The sequence below is a fragment of the Euprymna scolopes genome, chromosome 3, assembly GCF_053919585.1.
Source record: "Euprymna scolopes isolate OS-2025 chromosome 3, ASM5391958v1, whole genome shotgun sequence".
In the NCBI taxonomy this organism is placed as follows: Eukaryota; Metazoa; Mollusca; class Cephalopoda; order Sepiida; family Sepiolidae; genus Euprymna; species Euprymna scolopes.
The window spans coordinates 139845919-139866154 of NC_136484.1; the positions used below are offsets into that span (position 1 = coordinate 139845919).

Consider the following 20236-nt stretch of genomic DNA (forward strand, 5'->3'; position numbering starts at 1 on the left):
TTTTTTAGCAAAATGCCAATACATTGTAATCGTTTTATGTATTTTAATGTCCAACCATTTTAATTTATTTTCATTCAAGTCAAGTATACAAACAGTTACGACTGCTGATGTGCTATTGAAAATCACCCTTAATCTTCTGTCATACTCGGCTGTGTCCTGATTTTTTATTTCCATGTTCTTTATCTTATCGGCTTTCGAGTATGCACAAACACTTTCGGTATGAATGTTGGGGTCAATATAAAAGACAAAAGGGTTACCTTTATTTCGTCCTTTTGAAAGAACTTCGCAAAGTCTCGGTTGCGCACGATGTGCATAATTTCCCTTGCTGCACTCTGGGGTGACACCAATTGATCGCTGTTCAGGATACGGAAAAACCGCTGAAATATCATACAAATGCAATTAATTGAAACATGTTAACATATGAAACATAACAGCCGCAACAGACGAGCAACAATAAATTATTTCATGTTTACAAACTTCACATAAACATGTATTTACAGGGTAAATTTTTGCAGCCTCTTAAATACAATAAGTGAATAAATAAGAAATACGATAAGAATCTACACCCCTGACATTAGAACAGGATATATTTGTATGTTATAACATGAAAAGCAGTTTTAACTAATAATATTTAATACGAATGTGTTACTGTAAAACTAAAAGTGATTGCCCCTTAATAATAACTGTATGTATAAAATGTGGTGTTAAAATATATCGTTTACTATGACAATGATATATATATATATATATATATATCTATATATATATATATATATATATATTACATAGAAAATGCGAGCATAAAAAGTAATATGTTTAAAATCAAACTTAGAAAAGTAAAAGAACTAGTTAAAACTGGAAAAATAGACAAGATATTCTAGTAAAAAATCTAAATTCATAACTTTAAATATTACAGCATTAAGAATTAATTATATAATGTTACATTGTGTTTTAAAAATTCTTAATGCTGCAATATTTTAAGTTATAAATTTATTATATCTTTACTAGAATGTCTTGTCTTTTTCTTTTTGAGATTTAATAACTAGTCATTTTATTTTCTAAGTTTAATCTTAACTATATCACTTTTCATGCTCGCATTTTTCTATGTAATCCATGATTTTTCCAGGCTTTGCTTTGAAATAATACTTTTTTTATTCCAAAATATATTGATATCTGTTCACCTTCCCCCTCCCCACTAGAAAAAAATCACAGCATTTAAATGAAAATGATCAGCTGTATGAATAATTAAGCATGATTTTTTTCACTTCAATTTTTATATTTGATCAATGTTTTTTCCTTTTCCAGAATTTCGTCAATTCGTTAATTGCATTTTTCAAAATTTAATTTTTATCCCAATATTTTCTCAGTTTAAAATATAATTAATTTTTTTTATATTCGAACACATCTTGATAAACAGTTCCAAAATTGAAATTAATAATAAATTCTTTGGAATTTCTTTTAGCAGTTGATTAACATTATGACTAGAAATCAGAAAGATCAAGAAGATACTCATCTGATTGATTGATTTTATTTAATTGATTTTGATTCAGAATAATTCTTTATTTGAAGATTCCTAATAATTTCATGAAAATGATGTTAAAAATTTATTTATGGAATCGTCTACTTTCAATAAAATACCCTCAATTATCTTCCAATATTATCTCCCTTTCATTCTTTTAATCTCTTGGTTTCACCTTTTACCTCTTCTCTTTCTCTCTCCAGATTTCATCCTCCTTTTCTCCTTACTTCCTCTTTCTTTCTAAATGAAAAGATTTTCCCCAAAAGTTAACATTATTACAAAGAATTCGTATTGTGGCGAAACAGTAAAGTAAAAGACGTAATTAAATAAATAAACAAAAAGAAAGGAGAGCAAAAAGAGAGAAACAGAATTAACGAGCTACGTCGTAAGCGAAACATGGCATGCGAGCGACATTCCCGCTATGATTTATGAATGTCGACCACGTAGAAAAACTTTAATTAAAAGGTTACCTTTTCCTTTTTTTCCGCAAGATACAGACACCAAGATAAACGACACTCAAAATCCATCCCTGTCTTTAGCGTTATAATCAGAGAAAAAAATAAACAAACCTCTCTATATTATTGTTATTAATTAACATAATAAAAGTCTTGTATTTTCTGTATATTTATTTGTAAATTATTTATATATTAAAATTAATATTCATAACACTAAAAGAATACGATAATACATACATTATAGAAATTGTAACTCATTTATATTATAATATATTAGAATACCGTGCTTTTACGAAAAAAATCATTGAAAACTGGAGATAAAACGTCAATGTGGAAAAAGTTGCTATGGTAACCAACAGCTAATCAAAAGAAACCGTCTCTCACGTTCCTTATATATTCTGAGAACTTTTGAACACCAGTAATTTTAATATAACTTTTGTTTTGAATTACGAAAATTTAATATTTTTATTTAAAAATAGAGCTGAGAAGGTGACCTATGAACTGTAAAATTTTTTTGAAATTTGGTTGGAAAATGAGTGAGCGGTGAAGCTTTAAAGCAGTTCTAAATAAGTAAAAAGAACACTTAACCGTATATTGAAACGACAGTGTTTAAATAATGTGATTTATAGATATACAATGTTGATATTATTACTATTAAATGATCCGAAATAGGAATTATGATAATAAATATAGAAATAATGATAGTAGAAATATTGCTAACATATATATTAGCAACCGCAGCACAAACTAATAACAGAATTTCAATTTTAATGAATGACTTTCAAACATAACCTTTTTAAGCGAATAAATGTGAAAATTTGAATAAAAATAAACCCCATATTACATAGTATGATCAATACTTAAAAATACCAATTTTTATGATCCAGATTCTAAGTAATGTAATCTATGCATAAATGAAGCATTTACTATTATGAATATACATTGCTAAACAAGAAATATGAAGTACTTTATTATTGCATGCACAAAACAAATATAAATACGATCATTAAAATCAGCTTAAATAAATGAACCCTTATCATTAATTTTACTCCTTATTTTGGTCTCTTCCAATAGTAGTATGAGAGAAATATCCTTTTCATATTACTGTACGTGCTCTTGAAAAATGTTTTTAAAAATATCTAAAATCATGCATAAATTTCTTTCGGAATCAATAATTACTTTAAACATGACATATGCATTGGAACTTAAACGATCTTAACGACTGCTTGAAGATAAATTCTATATAGGAAGGTGCTCTGCTTATATTTTCCTTATTTAAAAGATGTTTATATTCATAAAAAGGGTTTATAAAATGAATATCTTTAATGAAGTATACAATTAAAGAAATAAAAAACAAAGTTAACACCTAAGTAACTGATCAATTTAGGATACCTTTGATAAAACCAAACTCATAGATTTTTTAAATGGATCGAAACTAAAAGGATTAAATTAATAAACCATCCATGTACACGGAAAAATATATTTCGTGTAAGTATCTAAATACATCTCAACGTCTCGCCTAACCGTTAGAAAGGTTTTTATCAATAGTGACAAACCAAAAAGTTTTATTCTCGGATTTTACAAATTTTTAAAACTAAAGTCCTCATAACAGTTGAGAGAAATGGTGGGGTTCACGTGCTGAACAAAAATAATCGAAACACCTAATTTATTTTGCATCAATTTAAAAGCACCTTTATCTTTTCAATACTCACTGTGTATTTAACAGGAATCCTAAATTTAACTAATTTATGATAAAACCAGTATCATACAATATTATTTACAAGTTTATATTTTTCTTTAGATAATTAACTTTGATTCAAATCCTGATAATGAATGAATTATTTTCTTGGCCAGGGAGTACACCCCAACAAAAGTCCGGTTTGGAGTTACGATAGGTTGATGATGTAGCTCTGCAGTACCTTTCCGGCAACTCTGGTAGCCACACTAGCACCGACTGTGTAGACTTGCCTTTCCATCAGAATCTGTCTGCAGAGCCGAACCGGGACTCTGATAACTGGACAAACCTAAATCTGCTTATAACCTGTCTAGGCCTACATCTGGATAGATCACTCCAGCTTTGCCATATCAGAGAAAAGAGAAGCCGCAGACGATAGAGGATAAAGTCCATCCCTGTCGCCTGTTAATTCAAAATTAACTAAATATCCACAACAGACGCATAGTGCATCAGATGTGATGCAGGACGCCGTCGTCTCACGAGACAGAAGGTAGTCATCATATCTATTTAGCCCATAAAAATATTTCATAAAAACATAATGTGATACGCATTTGATTATTTTTTTTAAGTAACTCTCTCTGCTAAATAAAGATTGAGGAAGAGCAACGTCGCTGATTTCTGTTTTGCTTACATTAAGCGTTTTATTAATCGAATTTGGAAATGATTGGATTTTCTCTGGAAATGTTTACTTGTTCATGTGTCTATGTTTTCGCCAGAACAAATATTTAGATAAGATGACTATTATTTTCTTATTTATATCTTCTTTGTCTTGGCCTGTCTCTCTCTCATAATATATATATATATATATATATATATATATATATATATATATATCTGTCAGCCTTATACCAAACTAAAATAAAAATTTCGAAACAGGTGTAACAAAGTTTATTACCATTTCTTTCTAAAATTGAAATGAAATATTTAAAAAATCATAAATAATTTGCATAATAGATCAACTCCATAAGAATGATATGCAATTGAGCTTACATTTTATACATTGCGAATAATTTCCATAGGTAAATCCAAGCAAGTTTTCATATGTGATTTTAAATGAAATTGTTCATATAATTCAGTCGATAATAAAATTTAAATATTCATGTCTTAATTAATTAAACTAATAAAATTTTTCAATTTTATAATCGAAATACGAACGTCAGTCCACAAGAATGTTTATCCATATGTACGCACGTTTCTAAACATTATTTTATCATCATTATTAAGTAAAGCCTGAAATACTTTTGTGATTTTCCTCATCACTTACAATTGGGTATATTCGCAAATGCAGTTCGAAAATAGAATGGTATCCAAATAAACGCATTTAATAAAACACCTTTTAAATAATAAAGATTGACAAAACAGAAAACTTCATATGAAAATCTCTAAAACAAATGAAAACAACAAAAGCGGATACTTATTCAAATATGAGTAATAAAAAAAATAATTGCCACGCGTTTATTTTGTATATTATATTTCTCTTGGTGGTTGTATATGTCTGTTTGTTCCAATTTTTCTCGGAAACTACTGCGCCGATCTGGATGAAATTTTACATCGATCGTTGTTATAGTAAGTTTCAACGAACCAAGTAGTATGGTATCCGTTCGATATATAGTTAGAGTCAATAGAGATTAATAGCGATTAATATCCACAATACCACATTAACTCTAATTTTTTGGGTAAAATACTGCACCGATTTGGCTGAAATTGTGTATGTTCCTTTGTTATAATAAGGTGCAACAAACTATTATGGTATCTGTTCGTTGCAAAGTTTGTGATTAATACGGATTAGTAACCACAATATCACATTTCCTCTCACTGTTCGTCGGAAACTACTGAGCCAATCTAGCTTAAATTTTGTATGAACTTTTGTTATGATAAGGCATAGCAAACTAAGTATTATTATTTTCGTTCGCTGCACAGTTAGAAATTAATATGAAATAGTATTTAATGCAAAAATGAGCACATATTTAACCATATTCAACCATCAATTTGGCATAAAGCACTCGTTCTGTAATTTTCCCTGTTTTAGCGGATTAAAAAGTCCAATCTATGCATATTCCTCATCACTTGTATCATATTAAAAGATGATTAAGAAACACTGGCATTGCCATAGTGTTACTTGATTTTCAGTTGGCAACAATTCTGTTTAATTAATACTTATTCCCACTCTAGATCTTGATAATTGGTGGCTGAAATAGTAATAAAAATTTAATTGTATGAATAAATCACAAGAGAATTTTAAAATGGTGAGTTATCGAAAGAAAACAGTTTTCAACAAACACGTTTACCGGTGGTCATGTCGTACACTCTTCTTTATGGCCACCAGGAAAACAGAACGAGTCCTATAGAATCACATGAATGTTTGACGTAACAAACCGGTCGCTAATTGTTTGCTAAATGGAGTTAATACATTAATACTTGTAATGTGTTGCAGCGTAAGTAGTTCTTACTTCTTCATCCCCAGGAGATTATATCTATGCAAAAGAGAGTCAGTAATATGGCGATGGCAACATGTTTTGATTGTTGTCAGGTGAGTTGCAATTTCGCACAGAGCTCACAAAGATCGTGCTCCAGGATGGTTTGGTATGCTGGTTGGAGTGATTCGTTAAGCTTCAAGTTTGCACGTTTTTATCCAAAACACTGAGAGCAGCAAACCTTATTGGTTGCACGTGAATTCGGGAAAGTTTTTGGTACAAACGCATAAAAGAATAACCTATAAATTACGTAGCAATTCCAATTCCATTAACTTGTGATTCTGCACCTAACGTATCTCTGATTGACGCATGCAAAGTCAGAGGGCGACAGATTATGATATCGACTCGCACATTTTTAGCAAAACACTATTAGCTTGGTTGCTGTCTTAAAACCGCCTGGTACCAAATCTGTTTGTTGCCAGACACGTGGCATAACTCTAATAGTATCACATTACTACCGCCCCTAACACAATGACGAAAGATTTGACTTTAAGGGGTAGTCCATGTGTTGAGTGCAATTAACCACTTGAAAAGTTTTGTTTTACTATGTTGGGGGTACTACTAATTCTCTTCGAATTTTGATTAATTAAGATTGCTGACCCTGTTAAAGAGGTCAAGTCGCGTTAATAATTATATGACTATCTGAATGGAGAAATTATATTTGATCTGTTTCGTGCACACATACGCGGGCGCGAGCGCCGCACGCACATCCACAAAGATCGTATACGCAAATACTTGCCAGAAGTAAATAAACACTTATCCATCGATTAATAACGGATTACCGTCAAGATGTCCTGATCGACTTAGGAGAAATGGTATTATTTCACCTTTCAACTCTATTGGAAATCACTCGGTGAAAAGTGAAATGTTGAATTCCGAGGCTTGCTGCGACACGAGGCTGAAGCAGAATGATGACTATAGTCATGGACTTCTGGTCTGACTGAAGTTACATCGATCTCAGAGGGGAAATTGATTGTGCTGTTACAGAAACAAATTGCACTCAAACGACTGATTATCGTGAAAATGAGATTCACTGTCGTAAAACCCGAGAGAATAGTTTAAAAGAGTTTTATATCGGATATTGTACAAAGACTTCTTAAGCCTTTAATCATGTATAGTTGAAATAAACACAGAAAAAAAGACAAATGATTTAAAAAAACTCGATACATGCATAAATTATTTTGTGATATTACTATTTAATCCTATTTACATCGACATATTACAGACACATTAAAGAAACACATATTTTAGAATCATCTTTCTCAGAAAGTTACATGCTTTAGCAGTGTTAATCAAAACTAGAAATCAATAATAATAATAATAATAATAATAATAATAATGATTATTATTATTATTATTATTATTATTATTAACAAGTATGGCTCAATGGAAAACGATGCTGACAGCAAACAGAGAGGTGATGGGGCAGGTTAGCATTAAACGTGAAATATTTCAAGGAGATTCGTTATCTCCACTTCTTTTTGTAATGATAATGATGCCACTGAGCATCCTCCTGAAGAGAGAAAAACTGGGATATAACTTTGGATCTGGTGACAGACGCCTCAACCATCTACTGTTTATGGATGATTTGAAAATATTCGGTAGAAATGAAAAGGAAATGGAGAGACTGGTAGAACTTGTGGGCGCATACTCAGAAGACATTGGAATGGAGTTTGGGATTAGTAAATGTGCAGTGCTGGTGATGAAAAGAGGAGTAAAGGTTCATTCGAATGGAATAGTGCTGCCAAATGGAGAAATCATGAAAGAAATAGAAGATACAGGATATAAGTATTTAGGAGTGTATGAGGGTGTAGACATCATGAACAGAGAAATGAAAGAAAAACTCAGGAAAGAGTATCTTAGAAGAGTGAAACTAATTGTAAAGTCGGAACTGTATGGAGGAAACCTAATGAAAGCAGTAAATGCATGAGCAGTCAGTGTTTTGAGATACAGTGCGAGAATTTTAGAATGGCCTGACAAGGATTTGCATGCCATGGATATCAAAACAAGAACGGTTTTAGCAATGTTTGGTATATTTCACATTCGAAGTAGTGTAGCAAGGCTGTATCAAAAGAGGAAAGACGGTGGGAGAGGATTGAAAAGTGTAAAAGATTGTGTGAAAACTGAGGAGATGTCGAAGGAGCATGTGGTTAGAAGTGAGGAGTGGATGCTTAAGATTGTGGCTAATGAAGTGGAGGTATTTGAGATTATGTGAAACGTATGGATAGAGAAAGGGCAGAGGAACTAGCTAGGAAGAAAATGCATGGAAGGTTCTTCCAGGATATAGCAGAGGTGGATGAAGAACGATCATGGCAATGGCTTAGAGTTGGGTATCTGGCTAAGAGTACTGAAGCTTTTGTGTGTGCAGCACAAGAGCAGGATTAGAAAAACGATTGTTAAAAAATGTGGTTCTAGGAGTTGCTGCAGAATGCCGGATTTGTGGTAAGACCTCGGAGTAAATTGCGCACCTTGCAGCAGGGTGTAGTGGACTGACCCAGAGAGAGTACCGCAAAAGACACGATCTCATGGGACTCTGGATATATTGGGAGGTGTGTAAGAGGGTTGGGGGTGAAGTGTGCTGGAAAATGGTTAGAGGAGGTGCCTGATGAAGTGAGAACAAGTGAGGATGGCAAGGTAGAGGTATGGTGGGACAAAAGTGTCAGAACGACCAAACAATTGGAACATAATCGTCCAGATTTGGTCGTCATTGACAAAGTCTAAAAAAACTGGCAGATTGTAGACTTTTCAATACCCTGGGACTGGAATGTGAGAGAGAAGGAGAACGAGAAGTGGAGCAATTATGCTCTATTGGCATTGGAGATAAGGCGTATGTACGGGGTTAAAACACAAATAATCCCAGTTGTAGTTGATTCACTAGGAGTAGTATCAAGTCGTCTGGAAGGACAATTAAAAAAACTACAAATCCCCGATGTTTTAGGTGGTCTTCAGAACTCTACAATTGTAGGTAGAAAAAACCTTGATCTTTGAAGCTCCTGGTTTGAAGCCAGGATTGAGGGAAATCCTCTGGAACTGAATATCATCCCTTTCCAGAGAGACGTTGACAAACGAAATCAGAATTATTATTAATTTCTAACCAACAAAATAATAATGATAATAATGATAAGATGGTGAGACGACAACAACTATAGAAGGCAGTAATTACTGAGGATACGGTAAAGAGACTCAGCATTCCTATCCCGTCGCAGTTAAGCACCTGATGAAGTCCAGAGGAATAGTTGGCCGAAACGTCGTGAAACAACAACTATGAAGATAAGAATAACAGTTCGCAAATAAATAAATAAATAAATAAATAAATAAATATAGAAATTACTCAACTCAGTAGATTCAATTAATAAAAAAAATGGCCATTCCATACGGACCCGACCATGAAAGACCAGATAAGAATAAAAAACTTGGATTTTTAAGACTAAAAAATCCACCCTTGATCGCCCTTCGGGGCCCGTGGCACAGTGGATAGAGGCGTTGAATCTCTATGATTCCAGATGAGTATTGTCTAAAGAAAGCGGTTCCAATCCTACCCCAGCCAGAGGCCACGTTGGCCAAAACTTGGCGAAACGGCAAGAACTATTGAAGGTAGTAATTACTGAGGATACAGTTAAGAGCCTCAGCATTCTTTTTTTTTTTTTACAAAGGCATCACCACATTATCAAGGCCCAGAGGCCACTCAAGGATAAGGGGTTTACCACCTGACGAAGGCCAGAGAAATAATTGATCGAAATGGTGTGAAACAACAACTAGAAGATGACGATAATAGTCCGCAAATAAATAAATAAATAAATAAATAAATACATGAACGCGGGTTCTGGTTAAATCACGAAGTTAAGGAATATTGATATGGGTGTCCATATGGGAATAACAGGCTCTGTATATAGGATCACGTCAACATCTTACAAAAACTGCAAAAACTAACGTCGCCATCTCTTCTGAACGGGATATGCACGCAACTGGCGACCACTTGTAAATCTGATATTTCTTTGAAACTTCCTCTTTTGAAGGAAGCCGGTTCAACCTGCCTAGAGTGAAGACCACTGGCACACTTCGTTAAGGACACCGACTTTAAATAGGATTATTACTCTTTTCATTATATCTCCAATACTACTAAGTCATGTTTAACAGCTTCGTCGTCTAAATATGTAGATGTAAGTGTTACATAGCAAGGGAATGATATCTATGGAAGAAGAAGAATATTATATAGATGCGTTATACCTTTTCTTTATCCAGGAGTTCTTTTGTCTTCACTGCTGGACTGTGATAAACATGTAACGACCAACACCATAAACGATTATAGACATCTGGATTTTACCACAGAACAACACTTTATATTTTTAAAATATAAATTTATTTCAGCTGTTTAATGGTATTCACAAGGAGTCTGCATTACGTGTCTACATATTTGTTCCTTCAGCCCCGCTTCTCGGCTTTCAAGCAAGTCTGTTCACTTTCGTGACCCAAGTCAAACTCCTCGATCTAATCTTCTCGCCTTCTTGACCCGTCAGTTCTGTTATGTCCTCATCAAAAGCACACGTCTCCTAACGTGTAACTTCTATCATGTACGCAACTGTTGAATGTTATTTTGTTTATTTTAACTTAGCTAATTTCTGAAAACATCTTCAGCTATAACCCATTTTTATATTCCAGACCAATTTATTCTTTAAACAATAAATAACTTTCAATATAAACTATTTTAACAATACCGCTCGATAGATAGATAGATAAATAGATAGATGGACAGATGGATCGATCAATAATAACTAATTTAACTTCTAACACTGTTATTATCTAACAAGAGTTCCATTGTCGCAGAGGATGGTAGATGTCATGTTGTCGACGGTTCTTTATGGTGGTTATTCCTAAGACTTGCTTCTATACTAGATGAGTTTTTTGGCAGAAAAGGGTAAGTTGGCACATGTATGTACGTCAGCGTATATGGGCCTCTTTTTATCGGCCCGACCATCTTTTGAATGATTCATATATTTGACCTGCCAGACCGATTCACTATCTAATATACATGTAAAATAGATTCGCCCTCTTCCTTAATCTTATCAGGATTAGAATCAGGGGCGGAGATGGGATGAGGATTCAGAAGACAAGGATCGCTCGCTTGTATCATTTAGTGAAATACTATTTCAAGCGCCAGGGATAGAATTAATTATTCCCTCTTGAGAGAAAGGCGGAGATAGACAGGGAAAACGAGAGAAAGAAAGAGAACGAGTAACGAAAAAAAAAGGAGAAATAAAAATAAACAGGAGAAAAAGAGGGCGGGAGAGAGAGAATCGGGGTAAAAGTAGAAAGAAAGGGAGAGAGAAAGCGAGCAAAAGATAAATAGAGAGAGAAAGAGAAGAAAAGAATAAGAGAGGCAAAGAAAGAAATTGAGACAGAAAGAGGGAATGAAAATGAGAGAGGAAAACAGAAAGAGTAAGAGTGAGAAAGAAATAGAAAGAAACAGACGGAAAGAGAAGAGAACGAGAAAGACAAAAGAAGAGGAAAGCGAAAGAGAGAGGGGAGATGGAGTCGATATGGTTATATATTAGAGAAAGAGAAAGAAAGAAAAAGAGAGAAAAGCCAGAGAAAGGGGGAGAAAAACGATAGAGAAGGAGAGGAAAATAGAAAGATAGATAGATAGAGAGAAACAAAGAGAGTGTGAGAAAGAGAGAGAGAGAAAGAGAGAGAGCGAGAGAGAGAGAGAGAGAGAAGAGGAGGTAGATGTATTAATAGATTACTCCGTCTCAGCGCGTTTCTTTATTTGCTTGTGAAGACATTATCTCCAAAATCTTGCTATGAAATACAATGTTATTTTCTGAAACAATTGGTCACAAGCCAGATAAGTGTATTTCCTTAAATCTGGAGGCTGTTTCAAGAAATTGTTCCAGAATAGTTTAAGGGTCATCCATTTTAGTCCAAGTCAGTTTTACCGTTGTCTCCTCTCTCAACATTACAGTGTCCATGTCTGTGTGCGAATAACTTTTGTTTATATATTACGCGAAAATAATTTTAGTTATTTTATCTACATCTAATAGTTATTAAACTACTTCCTAATGTGCCTGTTTTTCTTACGGTGACGTGTCTTAATATTATTAGTGTTTAATTTTTATCAAAGGAATATTACTTGAAAGGAATATTACACACACGTATAATTATACATTTTTATATCTACAGATACTAGTGTTTCATGCTGTCGCAATCATCAGTACAGGAAGTAATGATTACCACTAGTCGAAGGATTCTAACCTCACTACGAAGCCACGTTTGACTCGATTAGCAAGGAGCACTTCCCTTAGACCACCATCAACGGTTAAGGGAAAATTAATGTTTCTAAAGTCAAATACAGGCATAACGTTATTAAGACGATCTATCTATCTATCTATCTATCTATCTATCGAGAAGAGAGATAGAGAAATGGATATGAGAGAGAAAGAGAGAGAGAGAGAGAGTGTTACCTTATAAGATCACTGAAATAGCCCCTTCAAGAAAAACATAATGCCTTATGCAATTCGAACATGGTAATCTCCCAAGTAAGCGTGATGATATCTAGTGTAAAATATTATTCTGTTGTTGACTAACACTACCCTTAACCATGTCTACAATCAATACAACGGATCACGAGAACCGGTGTCTTAAAGGGATTATCTCGTACACAGACACACAAACACACACACACATATATATATGGAGAGAGATAGAGATAGAGAGAGAGAGAAAGAGAGAGAGAGAGAGAGAGGAGGGGAGAGGGGGTATGGGAGTTAACTTAAAAAAAGTACATTTTTCAGCAAAATAAACAACCTATTCTGATAGATAAAGCTCTACTTGATCAAGAGAGGCAAGTTATAAGAGAAGATAAGGAAATAATTATTAAAGTTAGATTAACTTTAAGGATAATCAAAAAAAAATTAAAGTTATCCTCCACATTTTTCCCTAGTTATTCCCTATTCTTATTCCTTTTTTTATTCACTAAATTTATTCCTTATTTTTCCCTTGCTATCCTCTACAATTTTTTTCTTATAACTAATTTTTTCTACCCATTTTACTGAGTAACACTCGTCTTTTGCCTTTAAATTTTTTCTAATGTTCTCTTTCCTTTCGTTATATTTTCCACAAACGTTTCCATTTCTAATCTTCCTTTCGTTATATTTTCCACAAACGTTTCCATTTCTAATCTTACTTTCGTTATATTTTCCACAAACGTTTCCATTTCTAATCTAAAATGTATTTAAAATCTATTTTTTCCATATTTTTGTATGATGCTGATTTTTCTCCTCTTCTGATAAGAAGTATTTAGCTTCGAAATGCCATGGCCTAAAGGGACTTGACCTTATTTTCTTTTCCACGTATTGCAATCGTCCTTATTGACATGATAATGTCATAAACTTCTAATGTAACTTTAATCATTATCTCCTTATCTTTTCTCATACATAAGTATATATATATATATATATATATATATATATATATATATATATATATATGTATATATATATATATATATAATAAAACCCCTCTGATGAGTAGGATTAAGGACTATCCACTTGTGTTTCCTTTTTTAAAATTAAATATGTTTTTAACTCTTTTTCAAGATGTGTTTTAACATGTTTTATTAATCATTTGTTTATATGTATGAGGGTATGTGTGTGTAAGTAGATAAATAGTTATGAAATAGATAGCTATATATATATATATATTTATAGATAGATAGATAGAAAAATAAATGGATAGATGTATAAAGTGGTGGAGAGAGAAATAGAGATATCTTGGAAATACGTATTCACTCTCATCCTTTGTTCCATTCTTTGACGTATATCTACAATCTCACAGCGGATATCATTAATGTTTTATGCAAAATTGTTGGCAGTTAGCCAGGAAATATTCCATTACTTTCTGGGACGGTTCCATGAATTCTTCGATTTTATCAATTAACTCGTTTACAGTTGTTGATATCACCCATTTCTCCTCCAAATGATTTCGTTAAGATTAGCTAGGAAAACGAAGACATACAAAAGTTATTATTACCTTTTTTGTATACAGTGTTGTCAACTTCATAACGCGTAGTCAAGAGGATCTCAACACTATCCTCCTCATCAACACCTATATTCCGATGCTGCGTTCGTAGCTGACCGATAAGACGAAACCGGACATAGAATAGTTGCATAGTTGGAGTCTGTATATACGCGTCTTGTACGTGTGTAGGCTTATATATAGTCTAGTTGTCATAGTTCTTCTTTTCTTGTACGTATCCGCTAGAGTATCGTCTAGTGTTTAATAAATGTATGTGTTGTATAACTAATTTAAACGTATAAGTTATATACTTGCGTGCATATAAAGGTTTTTATCTTAATAACGTGTAATGTTCATATTTAGAGAAGCGGGTGTATATACAGATTCACTCACACAGTTTACAAACATGCCTTTTGTATAGTTCTTTTTGCCGTCGGTTGTTTTTGTTGTGAAGTCTTGTTATTAAAGACATGGTCCTCCGAAGGAAAACCCATAACACGCTATAGTTTTATATGGCCTTTATTCGTTTTCTCTCGGAGTCAGAACGATGTATGTAAATATTTTTCTGGTGTGTTCACTGGAATGCTTCTGTGAACTTCCGCGTCCGTTCTCACCAACTCGTTAGCTCGAAACTCTTTGACTAACTTTTCTAACTGATTAAGTGAATTTTTCAAACGTTACTAAATCAACTCCACGTGAATAAAGACACAAATCGGATGATCCACCTTCGTCACGTGTTTTGTTTATGTTAGTTAACATTCTTTTCATCAAGTTAACATTTTTGGGAAGTATTTTAACATAAATAATTTAATCTTTTAATATGTTTTTGCTTTGATAACATTCTTTCTGTTCATATATACAATACCAATAATCTATCTACAATATCTGTTTATATCTACAATACCAATGATCTATCGACAATATCAATAACGATTATAATAATAATCGTCAAGCTAACTTGGCATTGGCCGAACCAACTATGTAACAGTATTTGGAAGCAAGGGAAACGTCAGAACATACGCAAAAACACAACACAAACTTTGTTAAGATTCGTAACTCCATAACAAACCCAACAACGAATGTGCAACTGCTAAAGGTCTCAGCATCAAAGCGCATTGATCTCATATTATTTTTTGCTGGCTCATGTACGAGGATCGTTCTAAAAGTTAAGCGACGAAGACGGAAGTGGTACCATTAAAATGAGCTCGTTTTGTGTTCCAGAATTTTTTGTCTACATACAACACTACAGTTTTATTTAAAAACCTTTATTGAAAAAATCAACTCAGTTTACTTGATTATGTAGTAGAGCGGCATCTATTCAATGTAGCCGCCTTCAGCCTCAATCACCGCCTCGATACGGAACCGGGAGCATGCTTTTGCCACAAGCGCCGGCGGGAACTCGGGGAATACTCGGCAGACGACGGCGATCAGGCTAGTTTTGATGTGGGAGTTCATGTTGGTGACGTATGACCATACGAAGTATTTTAGCGGGTTAGGGTCAGGGTATGAGGGATGAGGGAGCCACTGAGAGAAGGGTACAAAGTTATAGCACTCTTTCTGAAGCCAAACCTTTTGAATCTCTTTGGGCTTTTTGTCCGGCGCCGAGTTCGGCTGCCACATCAGGGTTTGTCAGCGGCAACCTGATTTCACCAGGAAATCATCACACTCTTCAGCACATTCAAGTACACTTTGATGCTGACTTTCAAGCCGACTTCGAAGATGTGAGGTGGCATGATGTGGCCCTCACTTGAAACCACACCGAAGACCATAACTGTGGCCGAAAACTTCGTTGAACTGTGTCCTCAAGCGTTGAACCGTCCAGATTTGTATTTTGAGGATGCTGGCAATGGTTCTATTATCACCAATCGATAGAGAGCATGAGTTGTACAAAGGCTTATCTCTGATCTCGCTCGTTGAATATTGTATCACTTTGAGAAGGCCCCTATCGCTCTTGGGTGTTGTACACAACTGGTTAACTAGTAGATTGTCAACAAAAAAACAAAACGGGTTTCAATAAATGGAAATGGAATCATGTCGTCTTTTCTATTGCGATAATTTTATCATTCCACCTTGTAGTCATCGTCATTCTCAATGCACTTTTGTTAGTGATGGAGTGCATGGGCGTTTGAAGCACGCTTTGTAACTCGCATCTCTGTCGTCACTCTGTAACCGATAAACCGATCTTATAACATCAACTGCATTGGCTTCGTAAACATTCAACAAGTGCCAGTGATCAGTTTAATTTTTTTCTGTATGAAGAAACTTAATGCCGCATCCTTGCTTCAGACTGACGCATATCGATGACAGGTCTTACTTTCTTAGAGTCTCACACCGTCAATATCTGCAACAGAAAAATGGAACCTTCAGGAGATGAATGAATAATTTATTTATTGAGGACTATTATGCTCATCTTTCTTAGTTGATGTTTCATGACGCTTCGACCAACTATTCGGGCTGAATGAAAAATAATAGGCATTACTTTTAGAATATCCCTCGTATCTGCAACAAAAAAAAGGACACCTTTTTCGATAACTTTTGAAAATGACATTGCGTTAAAGTTAAAACTGCTTAACGCTGAGTTCTTTCTGGCAACGCCGATTAGTCTTCAATTTGGATGGCAATAAGCTACCTCAAGGCCCTATACCCCTTTGCACTCATCCTGTAGATTACTATTTCGATTTTCACAGAAATCATTATCAGTGACTGATCACTTGCATCTTGATGTTCTATGGAGTTTGAGTTTGCCATTGATTTCTTCTTACCAAAGATCGTTTGAGAGAAAATAAGCCCAAGTTCTATTACTTTCCATACTTTTTCAATGGAGATCTAGTTGATGTTCTTCCTTCTCCGTCTTTCCATTCACCTTAACCATTCACTATAAATTTGTTTATTACCAGCGACAGAGTTGTATACGCCAAGATTACTTTCAAGATTTTGATCGTTTTCATCATAACCGCTCATGGTATGGTCTCAAACTTTCAGCTGATTATAATTTATATAGTACTCCTTTGAGTCTGACTGACAGCAAGTCTCCTCAGATTACCAGTACTTTTCACCTCTTTCGATAATCTTTGCAAATGAATTAGCGTTATTGCAACATTCGTCTGTTATTGATTTCTCGCTCGCAGTGACCAGTGATTTTCGCTAGAACTTGAGTAGCAGTAAGCTTCCGTAAGGTCACAGACCATTTCTCACCTATCCAGTGGAGGACTGGTTAGTGCTTTCAATCCTTCGTCATTCCACCTCTTTGACCCTTTGACTATTTGGGATGGTACCAGCATCGGCTGGCACTATTATTATTATTATTATTATTATTATTATTATTATTATTATTATTATTATTATTATTATTATCTCTGTATATGACGTTTGGTGTATATATATATATATATATATATATATATATATATATATATATATATATATATATATATATATACAGGATCCATTTCTGAACTAATGAACCGATCATTAAGAATTAAGGAACATATATATCTTGGGCAACTCAGTGAATAGTGTAGTAAATGTTTTTTTTTGTTTTACCACTTAGAAGATATGTTCCTTTAATAAAAACTCGTCCTTCATTTTAAAATAAGCGAATTACAACAAATTTAATGGAGACAAAATACTCTACAACAAATTTTAAGTTATGTCATGTTACAATATTTTAACCAGATCGGTGAAGGTGTGTGGGTGTCAATAAAATATATGTGCCGGATAAACATGTAAACTGATGAACATAGTATTATGAATTATGCGAGGGTATTCCAAAAAGTAAAGCCTCCCATTTGTTTTTACTCAAAAAGTTAAAGAGCTACGAAAACAGAAATAGTACAATTAAAACGAGCGACCTTTTGTGCTTCAGAATTTATTCTTCTACGTATAGTCAGGTTCCTGATGTAATTTTGTGGGAACTTTTTTGAGATTTGCAAACCTATACATTTTTGGAAAGGCTTTTGTCTCAGAAATCAGAAAATCAATGTTTGCATTTGCCCAGATGCGTATATGGCGGCCATATTGGATTTACAAAATGGCCACCATAAGATGTACGTTTTGTAGTATATCGGCTTCTAAATAAGTTCGAACACTGATTTTAACTGCTAAATCTACATTTGCAGGGCCAAAGCAACAAATGGTGGTGGTTATAAAATTTTCACAGATGTATATATGGCGGCCATATTGGAATTGACAAAATTGTCACTATAAAATGTACGTGATGGCCTCTAAATAAGTTGGAACACTGATTTTAACTGCCAAAGCTATATTTTCAGGGTCATAGAAGCCAATGGTGGTAGTTATAAAGCAACAAAATTTTTAACATTAACCTTTAGATGCATAACTGGTTTCAAACTGACGTGGTGTTGTTTTATTGCAATATCTGTAATGAAAAATATTTATCATTCATAAATTTATACGTCAGCCGTTCCTAAAAAAATCTTGCTTTTATATCACTAATTCAAATTGTTAATTTACTTCTGATACTTTTAGAACTTGTTGGTTGGTTGGTTGGTTGCTTAGTTGTTTTTGTTTTACGGCATATCAACCCTTTCCAGGTTATTTAATGCCGAATCCAGTGATTTTGCAAAACATTTTTTTAATAGAGTATATTTGTTCCTTTTTTTAAGTCGGTTTCTACTTAACCCATAGTTAGGACCCTAACAGGTACACCAATCCGGGCCAGAGTGGACCTGAGAGCAATGGCAATTAAAGGGTGGCTCCACACTCCTCAAATCCCGCAAGTCGGGGCCTCACCATCGGATATAGTTTAACGTCATATCCAGGACATTTGAAAACTTGTAGGTTTTGTATTGCTATTCTAACATTACAGTAATTCTTTTTGTATTTGTAGGTTAAGTATGAATGATGAGTCGCAAAGTAGAGAGGAGGCATGGCAAACCAAATAATCCATTAACTGGAAGCAGTGCATTCTCTACCAGTCTGGTGAAAGGAGTTTTGGTGCAACATCCTCGATTAGAGTCCTATGGGATCGTACTGCAGGTAATTCTAGAGAGGGCTAGTTTGAATGATAAGGAATATGTCCAAGTCCAAAGACGACTGCAGAACTGCACACCAGAAACAATGTGTGAAGAGAGGGCGGTCTGGCATCACTCATGTCATTCGAGTTCAACTAACAAAGTTGAAATACAACGTGCAAGAGATCGCAACGCACACGCTTTAGCTACAGGACACTATACTGCCAAAAGCCTGGCCAGAAAAGAGGAAGCACAGAAGAGGATGTTCCAGACCCCTGTACATCTGCTTTTGCATTGCCATTCACACGATTGCATACAAGTCCACTGGATAAGGACGAGTGCTTCTTCTGCCAACAGAACGATGGCCAACAACTGTATCAAATCATAACTGAGAATGCAGGTAAAAATCTCGAAAATGCTGTGGAAAGGTCCCATAATCCTGCACTGAAAACTAGGCTGAACACCTGTATATCTTCAGGTGATGCACATGTAATTGATGTCCTATACCACAAAGCTTGCTGGACCAAAAATTTGTTCCATGTTCTTCGAGATACTAACACTAGCAAAACTGCCGAAGAACACTTTCTACAAAAGGCGAGTTTGCTTGAGCTGATAAATCTTATTGATATAGAAACAAAAAACAAAACATACCTTGAGATGGATAATATTGAAACGACATGTTAATATGATTGGTTTGGAAGTTTTTGAAAGTCATGTACCTGTATTCAGTAGAAAATGGCTGAAAGAAAGGATCCTTACTTATTTGCCGCACCTGAAGTTTGTTCGACCAAACATAAGGAAGCCAACTGCCCTCTACTCCCGTGATGCATGTGAAGAGGTCATGGTTGATACCTCAATGACAACTGGTAAGGAGGAGGAGAACAGCCTGAAGACCATCTGCACAACAGCACAGGTGATAAAGAAAAGCATTGCAGCCTTACAAGGGCCCAAGGAAAGAAATGCCATGCAGGTATCTAGTGACAATGACGATGTTCCAGCTGAATTATACACATTAATCCATTGGGCAATGGTTGCGCCTGCTGAAAAGCTGGAAACTTTAAAGAGATCCA

The 20236-nt window shown here is 34.4% G+C and overlaps 1 protein-coding gene across 1 annotated transcript in view; it reads right to left on the reverse strand.

Annotated features, from left to right (window-relative positions):
- LOC145259475 (glutamate receptor ionotropic, NMDA 3A-like) overlaps positions 1–20236 on the reverse strand; it is a 344884-nt gene that overhangs the window by 39956 nt on the left and 284692 nt on the right. Inside the window, exon 7 of the mRNA XM_080117230.1 lies at positions 258–377. Within this exon, the coding sequence (XP_079973356.1) occupies positions 258–377 (120 nt within the window). The remainder of the gene's footprint in view (positions 1–257; positions 378–20236) is intronic.